The sequence below is a fragment of the Pezoporus wallicus genome, unplaced genomic scaffold, assembly GCF_028554395.1.
Source record: "Pezoporus wallicus isolate ANWC-B61680 ecotype Strahan unplaced genomic scaffold, APGP_CSIRO_Pwel_v1 contig_3486, whole genome shotgun sequence".
Classification (NCBI taxonomy): Eukaryota; Metazoa; Chordata; class Aves; order Psittaciformes; family Psittacidae; genus Pezoporus; species Pezoporus wallicus.
Window position 1 is genome coordinate 6,586,126 of NW_026642292.1, and position 19,658 is coordinate 6,605,783.

General features: G+C 35.6%; 1 protein-coding gene across 3 annotated transcripts in view; it reads left to right on the forward strand.

Annotated features, from left to right (window-relative positions):
- RALGAPA1 (Ral GTPase activating protein catalytic subunit alpha 1) overlaps nucleotides 1-19,658 on the forward strand; it is a 129,548-nt gene that overhangs the window by 27,526 nt on the left and 82,364 nt on the right. For 2 of the 3 annotated variants that reach the window (XM_057428634.1, XM_057428636.1), the window contains exons 11-16: nucleotides 160-351; nucleotides 1,119-1,256; nucleotides 4,518-4,666; nucleotides 5,915-6,044; nucleotides 6,811-7,048; nucleotides 9,323-9,484. In XM_057428634.1, coding sequence (XP_057284617.1) covers nucleotides 160-351; nucleotides 1,119-1,256; nucleotides 4,518-4,666; nucleotides 5,915-6,044; nucleotides 6,811-7,048; nucleotides 9,323-9,484 — 1,009 coding nt within the window. Of the gene's footprint in view, nucleotides 1-159; nucleotides 352-1,118; nucleotides 1,257-4,517; nucleotides 4,667-5,914; nucleotides 6,045-6,810; nucleotides 7,049-9,322; nucleotides 9,485-13,896; nucleotides 14,038-19,658 lie in introns of all 3 variants that reach the window. The other variant, XM_057428635.1, reaches the window with a different exon arrangement.

Sequence of the window (19,658 nt, forward strand, 5' to 3'; positions counted from 1 at the left end):
TGAGCGAACATTTAGGTTTAGGAGTCATTTATTTGTAAAGATCCTGCAGTGGCTGTATTTTCCCCCCTTCCCCATCCCTTAGAAACTGTATGTTATAGAGCACAACTTGATTTCAAGTATTGCAATTGGGTTTTCATTTGTTTCTTTTTGTACTTGCAGGCATTTCTGTTGCCAATATGTGAAGCAGCTGCAATGAGAAAAGTGGTAAAAGTGTATCAGGAATGGATTCAACAAGAAGATAAGCCTTTATTTATGAAAGAACCTGAAGAAATAATGCAGTGCACAACTGTAGGTTGTGATGAAAATGTTGTTGACCACAGTTCATCAGAGAAAGCAAAAGAAAGAGAAGAGGTAAAATATTGTTGGTTAATATATGTACATCTTTCTGATACGCAGGTAGACAGAGTAGAATCATAAAATGGTTTGGGTTGGAAGGGTTCTTAAAGATCATCTCATTCTAATCCCTTGCCATGGGCAGGGACACCTTCTACTAGACCAAGTTGCTCAAAGCCCCATCCAACCTGGCCTTGAACACTTCCAGGGATGGGGCATCCTCAGTTTCTCTGGGCAATCTGTGCCAGTGTCTCACCATCCTCTAGTGAAGAATTTTTTTATAATCTGAATCTTCCCTCTTTCAGTTTAAAGCCATTCCCCCTTGTCCTGTCACTAAATGCCTTTGTAAAAAGTCGCTCTTCAGATTTCCTTTTTGTGGTTTCATTTGATGTCAGACCATCTATTGGGGAAAATCAATAGTAATTAAACAGTGAATGGGATACCACTTTGATCCATTGTCTGTAGATTTAAAGTGTGGCTAGTTCAGTTTAAAATTTCATATAGTTTTATAAACTGTTCTCAAGATGTGGGTTATACGATATGCCAACCATCAGCTATGTGTAAGTTATAGTGAAATAAGAGGATGAGGGAAATAATTATTTCATCTGAATACTTTAAAATAATTGCCGCAAACTTCTTAAAATATAGTTGTGTCTTTAAGATGCATCTTAAACATCTGTCTACCATTGTTTATTATTTCTTATCTATTATATCCTTTTTCCTTCCATGTAAAAACAAAATACCTCTCTACAAATCTATGTGATTTTTAAAAAAATATTTTTCAGGAAAAAGGCATGAACTCCAATCATGGTAGAAACTCAAACTGGCCAAGAAATGGCTGTTATGAAGACACTTTGCATAAAATGTCTGAAATTGATATGGAAGAGCAAAATGTACGAGCTGGAGTGCAGTCTGTATTGCAGGTATGAAATAGACTTGATATCTCATTTTCCTAATAATAATAAAGCTCTTGTTATCAGCATATAAAGGGTAGAATATAATGCAGTTCAATCCCATACTCCTTCAATGCATCTCTGAATTCAAAAAATACCTCTTAAATATAAAAGAATCATGATAAATAATGTTGGAATAATTACTGTTGTTCACTCTATCTTTATTGACCTTAAGTAGGACAGTGTATACACAAGTGTTGGATAACACAGTAAAAAAATCTTTTAATTTTACATCAGGACATGCATTCTGCTCCCTATCATATCATAGAAAAAACAGTTCTCGTGCCACATCACAGTATCACAGTATGTTAGAGATTGGAAGGGACCTTGAAAGATCATCTAGTCCAATCCCCCTGCCGGAGCAGGAACACCTAGATAATGTTACACAGGAATGTGTCCAGGCGGGTTTTGAATGTCTCCAGGGAAGGAGACTCCACAACCTCCCTGGGCAGCCTGTTCCAGTGTTCTGTCACCCTCACTGAGAAGAAGTTTCTTCTCAAGTTTAAGTGGAACCTCTTGTGTTCCAGTTTGTACCCATTACCCCTTGTCCTATCATTGTTTGCCACTGAGTAGAGCCTGGCTCCATCCTCGTGACACTCCCCCTTTATATATTTATAGACCCTTATAAGGTCACCCCTCAGTCTCCTCTTCTCCGAACTATAGAGACCCAGCTCCCTCAGTCTTTCCTCATAAGGGAGATGCTCCACTCCCTTAATCATCTTTGTTGCTCTCCAGCAGCTCCCTGTCCTTCTTGAACTGAGGGGCCCAGAACTGGACACAATATTCCAGATGCGGTCTCACCAGGGCAGAGTAGAGGGGAAGGAGGACCTCTCTCGACCTACTAACCACCGCCCTTCTAATACACCCCAGGATGCCATTGGCCTTCTTGGCCACAAGGGCACAGTGTTGGCTCATGGTCATCCTGTCGTCCACTAGGACCCCCAGGTCCCTCTCCCCTACACTGCTCTCTAACAGGTCGTTTCCCAACCTATACTGGAACCTGGGGTTGTTCCTGCCCAGATGCAGGACTCTACACTTTCCCTTGTTATATTTCATCAAGTTATTCCCTGCCCAACTCTCCAGCCTGTCCAGGTCTCTCTGGATGGCAGCACAGCCTTCTGGCGTGTCAGCCACTCCTCCCAGCTTAGTGTCATCAGCAAACTTGCTGATAGTACACTCAATTCCCTCATCTAAATCATTGATGAATATATTAAATAATACCAGTCCCAGTACTGACCCTTGAGGCACTCCACTAGTTACAGGCCTCCAACTAGACTCAGCCCCATAGACTACAACTCTCTGGCTTCTCTCCTTCAGCCAGTTCGCAGTCCACCTCACTACCTGATCATCCAGTCCACATCTTCCAATTATTCTAATTAAGTATTTAATGAGAGTGCTAGGAAGATGTTTTTCTTTTAAGCTATTACTCACTGCACACAAAATATCTGAACCTCCTAATCCGAATGATAAGGTGATCAGAGATATTTTCTCATCTTTTCTGAATTACAGATTGGATGAGTGCGCAGGTGCTTAAATAATTTGAGCAGACACCACAACTCTCCGCTGATACGCTTAAGGGATGGGAGAGTTGCAGAAGCTCCTTAACAGAAGTTTTCTAATTGTTTCTAGGAAATTTGGCAGGGCAGAAGTTGTGTTAATTTAAAATGTTCATCAAAACAATTCACTGAAGTTGATGTAGTAAATCAAGTGTGTATAATTTGAGGGTCTTTGAAATGCTTTTAAGGTGATATAAAATGTGGCCATTTTATGTATGTGCACGTATACGCATAAATACAGGTGCGTATATGACTAGCCTCTGTAATATTCTTTTATCCAGAAGAAAACTGATTCTAAACAAAATGAAATAGACATGTGCATTTGCCACTCTACCATGTGCACTTTTACTATGGGTGATAATGCTAATTAGAACTCATTTCTACCACAGCTTGAATGATTTCTTGAATAGGGTTTCCTATGGTGCTGTACATTGTTATATATAGAAATAAACTTTGTAACTGAAATTACCTATAAGTTCAAATATATTACAATAATTTAAGCTTCATAATCTTTGCATACATTGACTATTTAAGAATATGACGTTTTTATGAGAAAAGAAACAGTGAGAAGCATCTTAATCTGTTTGCAGTGTATCACTAGTGTTTACACATCTGAGAATGTCTGAGAGATTTTTCCATGTTGAACTTTTTTAGGCAAAGGTTCATTTGACCACTAGGTACCTTCTTTAGCCTGAAATGGGGTCAAGGCATCATTCTAAGACAGTACCGTATCTGATTTTGAGAGGTTTCCTGGCTGGGAACCACATTAGACTTTTTCTGTGATCAAAAATCCAAGACTTTTGTCTTGAATTTTCTTCCCTTTTAATTCTTGTATAGACAACATATTTAGGTACTTAGAGTAGGTTCATTAGCTGAGGCTAGTGAATGTGAAACTGTGTACTATTGAGTTTTAATTACTAAAATTCAAAGCTCTCAGTAGAGGGAAATTACAGCTGCAGAACCAGTGTTGAACCCATGCACATCCTGTTGATGTGCATTAAGAAAGACGAATATGATAATTTAAGATCTAGGGCTCACTGTGATTCAAATGCTTCCTAAACTTACATAAAAATATAACAACACTTCAGTAGTAGCTCCTGTAACTCCTGCAGTGTCCTTGCCTACTTTGTTTTTATCATTTTCTTTCTGAAAGCCTTAATTCACTGTCCACTGAAGTCAGCCACTTTGGGGAGGTATCCTGTTTCCTACTTTTGGTAAGCCTTACTGATCACAGTGGGATGAATGCTTTAGTTTCCCAGAAAAATACAGGCCTTGTCATGCTAAAGCACATGCTTTGTGCCAGGACTATTTCAGGTATTTTAGTATATGTTATTTTAGTCAGTTTCTGGCTTCCAGGTGGAACTTTTGTGCAGTGGACTTCTTTACTCGGCCATTTTTGTCCATCGTATTAAAATAATTGTATTGAGTAGTTTGTACCATCTGCCTGTGAAAGCAAAAATACGCGAATATGGTTTGTAGAAGAAAATGGGGAAAAAATCCATCATACTGTTGCTTTATCACCATATCAAGCTAACAGATTTACATATTTACTTCTGATTGCATATGCAGTCTTTTCTGTAAATCATAGATTTTCTCTTCCTAGTTAATAGCAATGGAATTGCTGAAAACACAAATGTATTTCAAGCTCACAACATCCGCTCTTTTCTGCTTACAGGTTTTTATAATAAATTCTTCAAATATATTCTTTCTTGAACCTGCAAATGAAATAAAAGCTCTGCTGGATGAACACACTGATATGTGTAAACGCATTCTTAATATCTACCGTCACATGGTAGTCCAAGTGACGATGGACAAGAAGACATGGTAAAATGCTAATGCTTTTATCTTCGATTATTAGGTCACAAGATAAATGTGAAAATTTACTTGGTATTAAACACAGTAGAGTGGTATTGATTATGTGAACTGGTTTCTCTAAATCATTAAATACATGGACTTTAACATCACAGAGAACATAATACAGGGGAAGAGGTTATCTGCTCTGTCAAAGCCAGTAGTAAGCACCTAGTTAGTTTGAGGCAGCTTAGCACTCAGTGAAAAAAGGAAGTAAACTAGGATATGCAGCTACTATTAAGGAGCTACTGATTACTTTTTTTCCAGGGCATTTTGCTTATGTGTCAAAGTGCTAAAAATATGCAAACAGGTGAAGCTTCACAGCCTTAGTTAAAAGTAAACAAAAAATTGTCAGGTAAGCATGGATAAGTATTATAATCAGATGTGACTTGCTCTTGATCTGTAATTGCATAAAGAAGTCAGCATACTGTTTTGTTCCTTTCCAGTGCTTAGGGTACCTAGCAAGTACAAGAGACACCACTTTCAAGTTCCTGTTTGTTATTTTCCTGACTCCTTTAAATAGTTGTTTCTAATGAGGTAGTATATTGCCACCATTCTCCATTGCAAGGAAGCAGTAGCAAGAGGATTTCAACTGGCTGATTTATTCCATTTTAATTTGACTTGCTTTCAGTCTGTAACTAGTGTTTCCTGAACTCTGGGTAAATAGAGCTGGAATTACATTTGACATGAACTTGTCTCCTCTTGTGAAGAAATAAGGCTAACCACTAGGAAATTGGGAGTAATAATAGAAAACAGATTCCACTAGATTAGTATTCCCCAGTTTCACATCACTGTAAAGAAGTGACTCTAGACTATGATGGCAAAGATAGTGCCACACAAAATAATAGATGAAGCATATTAATGATGATGTAATATTGGCAAAAGATGTCATTCATACCGGGGGAGGGAGGGGAAAAAAAAAAAAATCAGACTGGAAATATAGTTAAAACTTTGTGTGTAACTTCCGGCTGTTGAAGGTGATAGCGCTTGAGTGACCTGGTAGAAGGTGTCAGAGGGTGACAGGGATTTCTCTCTCTCAAGTGTGAAGAGATTGGCGTAATTTCTTCTTCAAGAACCAAGTTAGGCTGTTTATAATCACTGTGTCCTGTTTGGAATGTATTTGAGCAAATCAAGCTTGGTTGTTATCTTCAAAAGTATACTGGTATAAACAGAAGTGTAACAAAACGCTAACTCTATTTTTTTTATTTAAATGTTTTGTAGGGAACAGATGCTTCTTGTGCTGCTCAGGGTTACTGAATCTGTGCTGAAAATACCACCCCAAACTTTCTTGCAGTACCAAGGAAGAAAAAACTCCACTTTAGCTGGAAGACTTGCAGGACCTCTTTTCCAGGCAATTAGACATAAATTCACTCTAATTAATTCAGCTTAATTTTGACTAAGAGATTAGATGCAACAACCACTGCTGGCTGGTTTGTGATCTTAAGTCATTGATTATGTTACCCAGATAATGTGAATGGTGTGGGTTAAAGAGCTAGCCACATTTATTGCTTTCTGTTCTATATGTAATGATACTACAACAATAGCTTTTGGGGTACTGTGAAACTAAAAAATTGATGTCCTTTAGTTGAGTTCGGATAACTGTCGATGTGTGTAGTTTTAGCATGCTTCCATTGCAAAGTTAGCTCAAGTCAACACAAAATCTTCTGTGCCATCCATGCCTGATAAACTGATTTCGTTATTCCTTACAGTGTGCTGGAGCAAATACTTTCAGAGTTTATAGGTGCAGTGTGCTGTTGTGGTGGCTTCTCTGTAAACAGAATCTGTGAAGTATCCATATTCTTCAGTGGACAAAAAAAAAAAAGGATACACAAGATATGAATGTTATGAGAACTAATTGAGGACAGTATTTCAAAACTCTCAGGCAAAACTTGTAAGACACTGAAAGATCTTTTATGAGTCCATTGTTTCTGTATCTAAGTCAAAAACCCATTGTAACATAACATTTGATAATTCATGAAAAGTTTGAGTGTTCTGGTGATGAGACGAATGTCAGGTTTACCTAGAAATCTCGACGGCAGTTGGAAGCTTTAAGCAGTAACAGTTGACTGATGGCATCTTATGTTCAGAACCCAACTTTTCTCACTTTATTCTTTTAGACTCTTATAGTAGCTTGGATCAAAGCAAATCTAAATGTGTACATCTCTCGAGAGCTTTGGGATGACTTGCTGTCTGTAATGTCATCACTGACATATTGGGAAGAGCTGGCCACTGAGTGGTCCCTGACAATGGAGACACTAACTAAAGTATTAGCTAGAAACTTGTACAGCCTGGACCTCAGTGACCTGCCGTTGGATAAATTAAGTGAGCAGAAGCAGAAAAAACACAAAGGCAAAGGTAAGACAACACTGTATACACATCAGTTCAATTTCAGCTGGGGTGATAAGATGTTGGCTACAGCATAATTTTGGTCTAGTGTTTTTAGTATACCTAAATAGGCATTACCTGAAATAACCCAGTTACCTTATAATAAGGCTGCTTCTTAGAACCACCACAAAATTCTCATGTTGAGTCAGTCCTGCAAGTAGCCACATATGGAATGTAGTTTTTTAAAAGAAAAAAAACCTGTTGAGTTTAACTTAAAATGTTACACTGTAGTAGGTTATGCCTTTCTTATTTTATCAGAGCAATTAAATAGTTGAGTCCCAATCATAGCTTCTTGAAAGTAACAAAGGTTACACATCTGGTAAAAGTTAGCTAGCAAGTGGCTGTTGCAATCACCACTGGAATATTGATCCTGAAATCCAAGATGAAGTGTTAAAGTGAGCATAGTTTTGTTTGGATACCAGTTCATCACTAAGCCATGGTGAAGATGGGTTTTGCTTAAGTGACCTTGTTGGATTATTTAAGAGAAAGGATACTCTTAAAAAAATCCATGTGAATGCTACCAGTTTTTAAATTGATTCCTAAGCTATGCAGAAAATGCTCTGCAGGACATGATATGGGGAGAGGAGGTGGCTTCTTGCTTATAATGATACAGTTCTGGAATTGGTAAAGGACAGGAGGTCCTGGAGGGCTGGATTGAGAGTTGCAAAACCTGGATTCTCTTCCCAGATCAGAGACTGACTCTCTGCAAGGGACCATTGACAATCACCTCTTACTTTTTTTCCACTTCTGTAAATAATGGGTAATGACACTGGTCTCCTTTAAAAAGTGCTTTGAGATGTAATGGTGAGAGGCAGGATTAGATTTAAGCTGAGTAAGATGGGGAAAAAAGTTTTAGTTTACTGTTTATCCTTCTGTGTTCTGATTGATGTAGTTCTCCAGTTAAACCACAGGGAAAAGACTTCCTATTGGTATCATTTGGTTTGTCAGTGAGCAGTAATCAATGTGGATTCCCTCTCTTAAAGAGGGTGTTCCTATTTTTGTTCATCTTGGGCAGAGGCATTATTCACACTTTTGTTGTTCTGGTGTGTGACAACCGGACAAAAATACATTTGTCTGTAGTTGACCCTGAGAGGTTGTTCCAGACCATTCATCTTTGTTTTCCTACTATACAGCTTGATTATTTTTCTTGCAAAAGTAACAGGTTGTGTTTTTTTGTTTGGGTGGGGTTTTTTTTGTTAGGTTCTTTGTTGTTTTTTTTGGGGGTTTGTCTGTTTGTTTTTTTTTTTAAAGTCTGATGTTGGATAAGAATGTGTATAGTTACTTGAATATATGCTTAAAAAAACACTTTGAATCTGCCATATCACTCATACAGGGCCACATGACATAAGTTTGTGTTAGTCTTTGGTAATCAGAGTTCTAGAGAAAGCCTCTGTTGTTAAATGTGAGTGGCAGAGTTAAATCCAGCTTTGGAAGTAAAAAATATAATACAAATTATGCCAAATTCCTTTGGCCCTGTTAGTTTGCTAATAATAATGAACAGGTTGTACTCAGGCTAACTTTCCAAGAATATGCATTTTCAATTACTGTAATTGTTTATCAAAAATAATTTTGGATTATATGAGTTCTGTGTGGATAAGGAAATGCAATGCACATATTCTTTAGTTCACTTTCTTTTTTACACACATTTTTCTTTGATACTTCCTTTATTTACTTCAGTATAAATGTCAAATGTGAATTTGTTCCATCTTTTCTTGATCTTAGTATAGCATTTTTTGTGAATTTCCAAAGAACATTGTTCTCTGAGCCCATCATCCCATTTTTTTTGCTTTTGCATTTCATTTTATCATCTTTATTTCATATTCCTCAAATGTCACAAAATCATTTAGAAGAAAACCACAATATTGACGGTCTATAACGTATGATTTTCTGTGTCATTTCTAACAAGTACAGCAAAGGAAAATTTCTGTAGCTACATGTCTTATCAGGCTACAACCTTTATAAACCCAGTTTTCTTGTGGTTTTGCACTTGACTGGTCAGAAAAGAAAATCACAATAGTTTAATAGCACCAACACTTACGAAAATGTTTGGCTATCTCTCAGTGTTAATACTGGCTAGTGGGTTTATATATTTAAAAACCAGTAATGAGATGTATAGATTTGAAATCATACTTGCTTTGATAATATAATTTATTCTGTCCAGCTTTAAAACTTTTCAGAATTTAACTACAAAATCTGATGATGCCAGAATAGAAGTGAATAGATTTGCAAATCTTTTTTTGGCAGGAGTTGGGCATGAATTCCCAAAATCTTCTGTTGATAAGTCCTTTTCCAGAGGCTGGAGCCGTGATCAACCTGGACAAGCACCAATGAGGCAGCGCAGTGCTACAACCACTGGCTCTCCAGGAACAGAAAAGGCAAGGAGCATAGTTCGTCAGAAGACAGTTGGTATGTATCTGTAAAACCTGATATAAGTGGCATTTGAGAAAGGGTGAGGAATTGATGACTGACCTTGGTAGCAAAGTGGGTAACTTCTTTCCACAAAAGTATATTATCTCTAAGAGTTAAATGTGTAACTTAGGCAGACTTACTTGCTTTTAGGGTAGCTGAATAGCTGTGGTTACTAGAATTATAGTAACTGCAAATGAAAGTAACACAGTTGATATATTCATTTTTAATGAGTTTGATCAAATACTTAAGCTGGACTGGACAAAAAATACTGTTTTATGTATATGGAAAAGAAACAGCTGGAATGGTTTGATCAGTGATATGGATAGGTGGGTAATAGAAGGCTTTTTAAGAGCATGTTTTCATGAACTGTGACCAAAATAGGGTGCGTATTTTTCAGCTGTGCAAAGAAAAGTGTGAGAAATGTGTATGTGTCTGTGTAGTTTATTAAATGTGTTGTCTTTTACTATAACCTGAATCTTTATAAAAGCATTAATGAAAGATTGACAGAAATGCATGCAGTTGTCCATTTCTGAAGTCATCTATTTCTCAACTTCATTACTTGTGGATACTCTTTGGTGTATTAGAAATGAGTGATGCTAAACAGTGCTTTAGGTGAATTGCTCAAGACTCAGTTTATGTTCGTATGATTTGCTTAGAATATCTTAACAGGAACTGGACTACAAATTTCTTTAGTCTGTTGTCTCATCTTGCTAATCCCAGTGCTGTTCCTTATGTGAAGGAAAGTTAAGCTGATTTTTCTATTTTTATTTAAAAGAAAAACCTTTTAAGGAATATGTCTTGTTTTTTTACTATTTCTGTAATTGTAGTGGCTTCGGTCATTGTGTGTTGTTGCTTCACTGATGCTTCTTGGAAGCAGGTGTATTCTGACACAGTTTTAAAAACTGGAGATGCGTATTGGCAGTTAAATATATAATTATGTTAACTTTTCAGAAATGAACATTGGGTTTGGTTTTTTTTTCCCAAAACTTATTTACAGTTAATTTTTTCATGTCAGAGTTTTTTACTTGAATATTCTTCAACATTCTCCATTTAAAAAATTTGTTTTTTCATGAGGCTTTTGTTGGTGTGGGAGAGTTAATTATCCTATAAGCAGTATAGATGTGAGAAAATTAAAGTTACTACTAAAATATTTCCTGTCTTTTTCATGCATTCAGATGCTACACAGCTTTTGCTGCATCTCATGCTGAAACCACTTTGTTTGACTAGTTTTCTTTATGGATCACAGATACTTTAAATGTAATTTCTGTTTCTCTGTAGATAGTCTTGTGATTAACTGTTGTGATGTTTTTGTTTTAAATCTCAATTGCCTTAACAAGGTAAAGCTCATGTTAAAATTTCTTCTTCCCAAATTGTTAATATTTCAGACGTTCTGTCAGAAGGTTATGTAGTTTGGTCAATTTATTAGTGGTTTTGTTTTGCTGCTATTTGAAAAATGGCTATTTATATGATGTTAGCCCTAAAATGACTAAAATTTATCCTAATCAAGCTGTATATTGACCTCGCTAGCAGCAAACTAACCTGATTTTAGTTTCATTGTATTTCAGCTTCTATGGTTTTGTTCCTTTCCTCCAATTATCTTACATATTTGATATTAATAAGCCAAGTTTGTAGTACTGTAACTAGTTAAAATTTCAGCTCTATTCATATTTTTAGAATACCATCTGTGGACAAGCATCACAGTATTAGTAGGACACTTTTAAAAGATGAAAAGCCCGAAAAGAGTTGCCAGAATCAGAATCCCAAACTCCTCCGTTTTTTACAAATGTTTCTGAAGTATATGTTACAAAAACATATCTCTTCACTGTCTCCAAATAGTCGCTTGTTATTGTCTCTCAGGTATGCTAAAAGCTGTTTGGATGCTTCTTGATCTGTGCCAGTTATCAAAGGGTAACATAATAAAAATAGTAGTTTATAGTCACAATAAGTAAAATTTTCTGTAGAACATTTTGCTAGGCAGACCTTCTCCTTTAGTTTAACCTTAGCTCCACAGCTAATTCTGGTGTTAGACCTCAGATACGTTGCATGGTATCTGATATGTAGTATACTTCCTTTGATCAAGAGTAATACATTCTTTTATATCTGAATAGGGGGGATATGCATGTTGAATGTTTTATGGTAAGAAGAAGCTGGGGTTTCTTTTTCATCTATTTTATTGTACACATACTGTGTACATCTGTGCACCTCTATTTTTTGAGCCATCCTCATGCCAGCACACATTTATTGCTGCACCAAATATGTGTGTATGTGTGTGTTACTCAAATAAAAATCACAGCTTTTCTGATATGCAGTGTGTACATTTTTAGCCTGAACTTATGTAAAGTAATTTTTGGAAAAGGGCCTTTAAAAATGATATGCATATGGGTTGAAAAATCTTCTGCAGGGCTAGATACAGAACTTGTGTCTTAGGCAACAGATTCTGGTGCTATAAAAATACTGGATCAGAAAGAATTTACTAATCTATTGTTCTGCCTTTGTCTATAGACAACAGTGGAAGATTATAAACTGTCAAATATTTAGTCCACCTTCTGGTATTGTGTGCCTCTACTTAACTACTTAACTGAATGTGTTGCATCTTACTTAAAATAATAAGTTATTGAGATAACACTTTCCTTTTACATCATCTTTCAATAATAATAATACACTGCAATTTTTCCTTCAAAAGTTTCTGTCAAATTTCCACCTTCTAATTTGTAAATTGGTTGCTCTGCCCCTACCACCCTTGCTACTGTTAATGTAATATGTAGGAAAAGATCCAGTTAAATTACAAGGGACACTTTAGGTTAAGGTCTGTAATCCGCACAGTATCGAATCTCAGAAACTTGCTTTATTTAGAATCATAGAATCATTTAGATTGTGAAAGACCCTTAAGATTTACTGTGTATCATGTTAGTTTTTTCTCTTGCCTAAATTCATTTTACAATGGCACAATGATGAATGTAATGCATCTGTCACTGTATCCTGAATTATATTATTGTATCTCTTAAACAGAGATGTTAAAGCGATACACATAATTGCCTTAAAAAAAAATTGTTTTCTGTCTTATAAACTAAGTTTAATCAAAAATTGCTTCAGTCTAAAAGCATCTGTCCTTCTGAATTGTTTTTTCAAACTGACATTAAGACTACATTTAAATTGTGCTGCATTTGTCAAGTGTATTTTCTACCTTGTATACGTTGACCTACACAAGTTATCTGCATGTTGCTCTTAGGGACAATTTTTTAACCTGATTTAGAAGTGTGATGTGCTCAACTTTCACTGCCCTCCATTCATGTTCTTCTGATTCTCATACAGACCAGGAGCACTGAGATTTTAAGTCTATATTTCATGTTGTTTTGAAAGTATGTATAGAAAAGTTAAGAGACTGATTAAATATTGCACTGACATTATTTAGGTAAGATGCACTGAAATTTCCTTAAAAGAACTTTATCAGTTACTATTTCAAAGCAAGGTATCAAATTTGCAACAGTTTGAAAAGAAAGCTGATTGAAGCAATGAATATTGCTTTTCGAAGAACTTCAAGTGTACTTTGAGATTGAGCGCAGTATCAGTTCTTGCTATGTCTTCCTATAACAAAGTAAAATAAATATTATAAAGATTCATTTAAAATTTATTAGAAAAGCTGCAGATATAACCCTGATCCTGATGCCATGATTCTTACATAAGTTTTCCATTCTGTAGGGCTGTCAGCAGGATGTGAGATATGAAAATGTGAATTATCAGTTTAGCAAGATTTGTAAAATATCAACTAAAAGCCAGACCTGTTGGATAAGAAACAATGCTTTTTGTTGTCAAACCATTTCACTTGAGTCACTTCATTTTTAATTTGGAACTATAACAAGTTGTATTGCAAATTTCTCCATACAGAACTGGTCATTTTCTCCTTATGATTTTGAATCTCTTTTGGAGAATCATGAATTCAAGAATATGGATATGTATAAAATTCAGAGATGACTTTTCAGGAGTAAACAAAAGGAAATTAGAAAAAATGCAGATGTAGTGTAAGTTGCTTTTTCTGTTAAAAAAAATTCCAAGTTCTGAGTGTGTGTGGAGTGACTTTCACCTTGATTTTTCAACCCCTGATGCAATGGGAAAAAACTTGTTAATTAGTTTCTTGATTTTTGAATGCAAAATCTCTGTAATTGTCATAATAAAGGCATTATTGCTGCTTTACATAAAAGTTAAAAACTCAAAATGTCTTATGTGTCCACTGATTTTTTTTTTCTTTCTTACAGCTCTGCCAATATCTGCCGTGCTGAAATGTTTTAATTTTTGAATTTTCTTCCTTTTTATCTTTGTTTTCTCTGTTGCTGCTTTTTCTGTGACACAGGCCTTTCATTATAGTCACTCTTCTTTTTTCCTTCCCCACTTCTTTCTTTTCCTTTTTAAAGCCATGAGAAGCCGATCCATTGGTGAATGTGCTCTGCCATCGGCCTATATACGCAGTGCTAAAAGTGCTCCTGTTCTGATCCATACTTCCAAACCCTTCTTGCCTGATATTGTTCTCACTCCCCTTTCTGATGAGCTTTCAGGTAGTGCCACCTCTGCTAATTTCTGCACCCCCTTTATCACTTTTTTAAACCTTCTGCTTTCAAATTCTGCTAAATCATTAAATTTTTCAGAGTAAGAATACTTGGGGGATGGGGGGAGAGGGGAAGAGATTAAGAATGAATATTTTGATATGTAAAATACCATGCTGTTTTGCAATTCATTCTGGAACTGTTAGAAGTTAGTGCTGTGCCAATGTTTACTATCATGAAAGTGAAAACTGAAGAAGTCTCTTGCTTTTTCAATTAATTGGTAAGCAGTAATATAGCATCTCTCTACCAGAAGGTACAACTAATTTTTATTTGTGGTGAGGGAGGGAAAGGAAGAACATAATTTTACTTTGACTTGCCTTTTACATCTTCCTATGAAAATTTTTGCATTCAGTGTCATAGGTGTGTCGACAACCATGATAGTGATAGTACTTTAGCACCCGTGAAAAAAGGGTGTCTGAAGTATACTGTAAAGTGTATTATATGATACCATATGCCTTTTTATTTATAAAAACATTTAATAAGCTATACAGTTTGGAATTCTCAAATGCTGTGTTTTGGTGGTGTTTTTCAACAGATCCATTTTTCACAGGGTTGTTGTTTTTCTCAACATTGTTTGGTCCAGCAGCATGGTGGGCCAAAAGCTTTCTTTGGATAGTTTTCTTTAAATAAATAGGTTCAACAGTCAGAATTAGCACAGATTTTAAAAATGTATGCATGAAAGTTCGCAGTTGGAGTTATTATTTTCCTGTGCTTCAGCTATTACATAGGTGTAAATGAGTATTATGTGAGGCTGACAATCATACTATGTCTTTGTCTCAATGAGTAAAAACAAAACCATAGTGGAAGGACTATATATATATAGTCAAAACTGTGTACAAATGTAAGGACATAATGGCAGTGATTTTTTTAATGGAAGATAGTTTTGTGGTTTTGGTCGGTGTATTTTTCTGCCTTTGTTACAAAAAGTACTAAGAACTGTATTTTTATAAATGTATTTTGTTATGTGCCAAAATTAAGTCTTGTTGTGAAACAGAAACTTGGTGCCTTAATATTCAATCAAAAGCATAAATGGAGAATTAGGAGAGTTTGAAGAACCCACTCTAGGGAGACCAGATTTTCACAGCGAAAAATTTTAAAGTATTTGGATGCAAATTTTTACACTAGAAATGAAGAATAATGAAATATTATTCTAAAAATATTATTCTATTATGAATTCATAAATATATGAATGCAAAGGGTATATCTTCTGAGATATAAATTAGTTTAGAAGATGGGGTTTTTGATAGGAATGAAAATCTCTGGGGCACCTGCAGAAGATAATGAGCTTTCACCGTGACCTATTGTTTTGTTATATTGGCACTGATACTTTTTATCCTGTCTTAAAGAAGGCAAAAGTGCTTTTGCAGTCAATTTTATCATTCATGTTTCTGAAAAGTCCTGGCTTGCATCTTTCTTCTAATGTGTCCCAGACCTGCTGGCTCTCTTGCTGTTATCCTTTCTGTTGGTACTCATCCAATGAAGAAACTGCTCAACCACTGTAATTCTTGAAAGTGAAATAATTTTACAGACCTTTGCACTTACAACATTAAAAAAAAAAGTCCTAGGTGCTTCCTGGTTTTAGTGTCTTCTCAAACAGATTGGTGTTGAAACAGCACCTAATGTTGTGCCTAATAATCTTAAACAGCTCTAGTGAAGCAAAGGAAGCTGTTAATGGGGAACTAGCAGAGTAAAGGAAAATCTATCTGCCCGATCAGGGTACACTTTGCTCTTCTAATTTTCTGCTGTTTTTATTGTGTGCACTCTCTTTTCTCTTTAAAACATGGAGCTTTATTGTTTTGCTTGCCTTTTCTTCTTATGATAAATAGATTCTTTTGTGAAAGCCTTCTTTGTCCAGATGTAGAAACAATTTACTTCCCAAATAACAAGCTCTACTATAAGCCTATTTAGGTTAACGAATAATGTTTAGCTAGCTGTGAGAGCCCTTACTTTTATTTCACGATGATATGAATATCCTGATATCCAAACTGACTTTCAGATCCAACACAGCTTGAAAGCGAGGATATGTCAAATATTTCAAAAGAATAGAAAACCCTAATCTTAAATTGTAGTATTTAGCTACTTTTAGCTATGAAACTCCTCATTGAAAGATTAACTCACTGAGGAATCGACAGGTAGTCCAAACGAAAGCATTTATGCCAAAACCTTTACCTTATGTTCAGTACAGTATATTAATTTTCAAGAGTAAGGAAGAGCACCCCACTGTTATTTATTGAGACAGAATGTTTCTGCTTGAAGATCAGTCAGTAAGTTAACAAAAGTTATTGCAGAAGCTCAATATTGATATCTGGTAATCTCTTACCATAGAGAGGATGCTTTTCCTAAGGTTGTTATTACTTCATATTTTCAAATTATGCTGCATTTCCATGTTAAAATCATAGGAAGTACAATCTTACACATTTGTGGGGTAACTAGCAAAGTAAACATTCATTCCTGGAACTGCTGAGGAATGTCAGGTACAAGACCACTTGTGGAAGAAAAGTGCTGGTGAGATACAGGCAAATTTCCTGGAAGCAGTGGGCCACAGTGACAGACTAGTGAATTGCAGGTGGGAGTTTTTTCCTTATCCAGTGGAACTAAAAGTATCAAAAGAAGTATTAACATGAAAAAGGTACGTATATTATGCATTTAAAACCTTGCTTTCTAATCACTAGGTAATCGCTAAGATTAAATATAAAAGAAATCATAATTGCAATATCAGTATGGCTGTAATTATTCTTTTAATCCCCAAAACTCATAGAATGAGTGTCATCTTACAAAAGAATCAAAATGAAAGCTGGGAAGCAAACAATGTTATTTTTTTCTCCACTTTCTGAATTTACTTTCCATGGTGGAATAAAATCCAGTCCCAATGTTATATGGAATCTTCTACTTGTACTCATGCTGTCTTGCCAGAGTATGTCTTTCCATGAGTTTCTGATTTAGCATATTTGTCTTCCAATTGATGCTGAAAAGCTGCCTTTTCTTTCTGCCTTCTAGCAGAAAAAGAGAAAGTGAAGTTGCTTTAGGGAAAGTTGTGATTGGGTGATACTGGCTACAACTACCAATTTCAGTATCTTCCCCACTCTTAACATATTATGAACCAGGTCAGCATTTCTCCTGAGCATGTAGAGTGTGTCAGATAGACAGCCTTCTGGTGCACAATTGCAGTGTAGTTAGTGAAAACTCCTGAGGAACAGATGATGTCCCAATTTGGCTGTATACGTGGCGCAAGGGTGAGCTTATGAAGGAGCTGTTTGTTTGGGTTTTTAAATATTGTCTGTATTTTCAGTGCTAATATTGCAATAGCTGTTTATTTTTAATTTCCTTAATTTCTTCCACCATTCTGCAAAAAAAAATCTCTGTTGGCACAAGCACTGCACATTTGTTTGAAAATGTTTGTGTACCTGTATGTGCTAGTCATGCATACATGAGCACCTAAAATTAATACTGGATCAACATTGAAATAAATCTAGCTGAATTTATTTCAATATGTGGAGCTGCTTGGCGTGCATTTGAAGTTCTGCATCCAGGAATTTTTAACATCCTAGAAAATCATAATCACTGCATATGTGCACAGTTTGCAATCCTCAGGATGCTGCTTTAGAAAAGTTGCATTTATAAAAGGTGTGAATGATGCATATTGAGGGGTCAAAATGAGATCAGAGTAATCGTTACACATATTAATCTCATATGTAACGTCATCATGCATATTTTTGGCTGAATCCTGTGGCTTTTCCTTTGTGGCTGTAAGAAATAGCTTTGAGACTATATAAATATAACCTGTGTAAATCTCTGCCTAAGTCAATAGAGAGTTCTCAAGCTCTAACTACAGAGAGAGACCTTTAATTTCAGGGGATGTTAATTCATGTAATTAGCTACAAGTTGAACAAGAACAATGATGACAAATTTGTTGTTTGTCAAAGCTGGAGAGGCAGAGGATAATAAATTGCCGTATATTGTGATGCTTCAGTTCATGGTTATTTTCTGAAATAGCTTGGATGCCTACTCTCTTTTTCCAATGTGGACCTCTCTGTTTCCTGTCTAACAGCTTCTTTTTACAGCTCAGTAAACTTAGAATCAGGTCAAACTTTTAATTTTCAAATTTTAACTTCTCTGACATACTGAGCATGGAAATACCAGTTTTTATTTTCTTCCAACACATCCATTTACTCAAGTACAGATATATCTCATGCCTTCAGTTTATATTCTTTGCTCAGAAGGAATATTAAGAAACTCATCTCTAGCTGTAACATTCTCAGAAAAGTCTGAGCACTTTAAAACAGATTTTTAAGGTGACTTCAGATTATCATTATTAAATACTACTGAAATAGATATAGGGATCTGTGAAGTAATGATGTGAAATAGTTTTAAATTAATTCAACATAGTTTCTTTTTTTCTGGCAGTAACAGATCTAGGGGAGGGAATGGGGCTTAAATTTTATTTTAAGTAAATTCACAATTGCAGTCCTGAAGATAAACCTTCTCCATAGAAAAACAAGGTAAGTCTGGTTATTATGAGAAGTAACTCTTGTTGGCGGTCACTTAAGCTCTTTATTGTTACTCCCAACCTTAAAAGCACATCTACAACTTTTTAACTGGTAGGTAGTAAAAACCAAATCTGGGCAATAAAGGATTCTATCAAAAAGAAACCAGCAAAAAATTGAGAAAGCTGTTTTTACCTTACTCTTCAAGTGCCTATCCCATAAAAAGACTGCAAGGCATAGAATGAGTTCTTTCAATTAGTTGAATTGTCTATGAGAGATACTTAGTCTTGCCTACACTGAGGATCTGATAGTATGTAGTGTTCCTAGAACATACCAGGAGATCTGAAAAAGAGCGGGTAGGTTCTTTAGTTTGCTGGATGATGTGAAGAGTTCTGAAAATACCTCTTTACAATTCCTAGGGGTCCATGTTGGAACTGCAGTTTTCATTGCAGTTAACTATTTGTACTGGTTTGTACATTAGCAGTCTCAACAAAGACAAAGTAACTAATTTAAAGGGTCATAACAAATGTTCTGGTCTCTTCCTAAACAAAAGTGGTTTTACTCTAATGTTAACTGTTGTGAGGCTGCAGGATGTTTTTCAGTAGCAGAGTCCTTAATTTGGTAGTTCTCGTAAATGTCACATTTGCTTGAGTAAAACTGGAAGAAGAGGGGTAGGTAAGCCTTCATTAAATATTTAGTTTTGCATTTTGAAGATGAAAGACAAAGCATCCTTCTAGGGAAGAAGGGTGTATATTTAAATTATCCAGTATGTATAGTCATCTGTTCTGTACAGGGCCTGCCCTTCACTGTCATTTACAAACTTCAGGTGTATTCTGTATTACATACGCCATAATATTCATAATAATATGATAATATTCTTTGTGATATTTCAGTAATTTATATATTCATACAAATTCTAAAAAAGTAATAGTTTGTTACTTCAATAGACAATGATTTTCCAGAAAACTTACTTCTCTTTGGAGTTGCGTATTTTTCTAAAGATGTAAATTCCATGCAGGGTACTACTGTTAAGCTAATTTGTATTCCAGGTAACCATTTTCTGAACAAACTATCTGGAAAAATATTGGT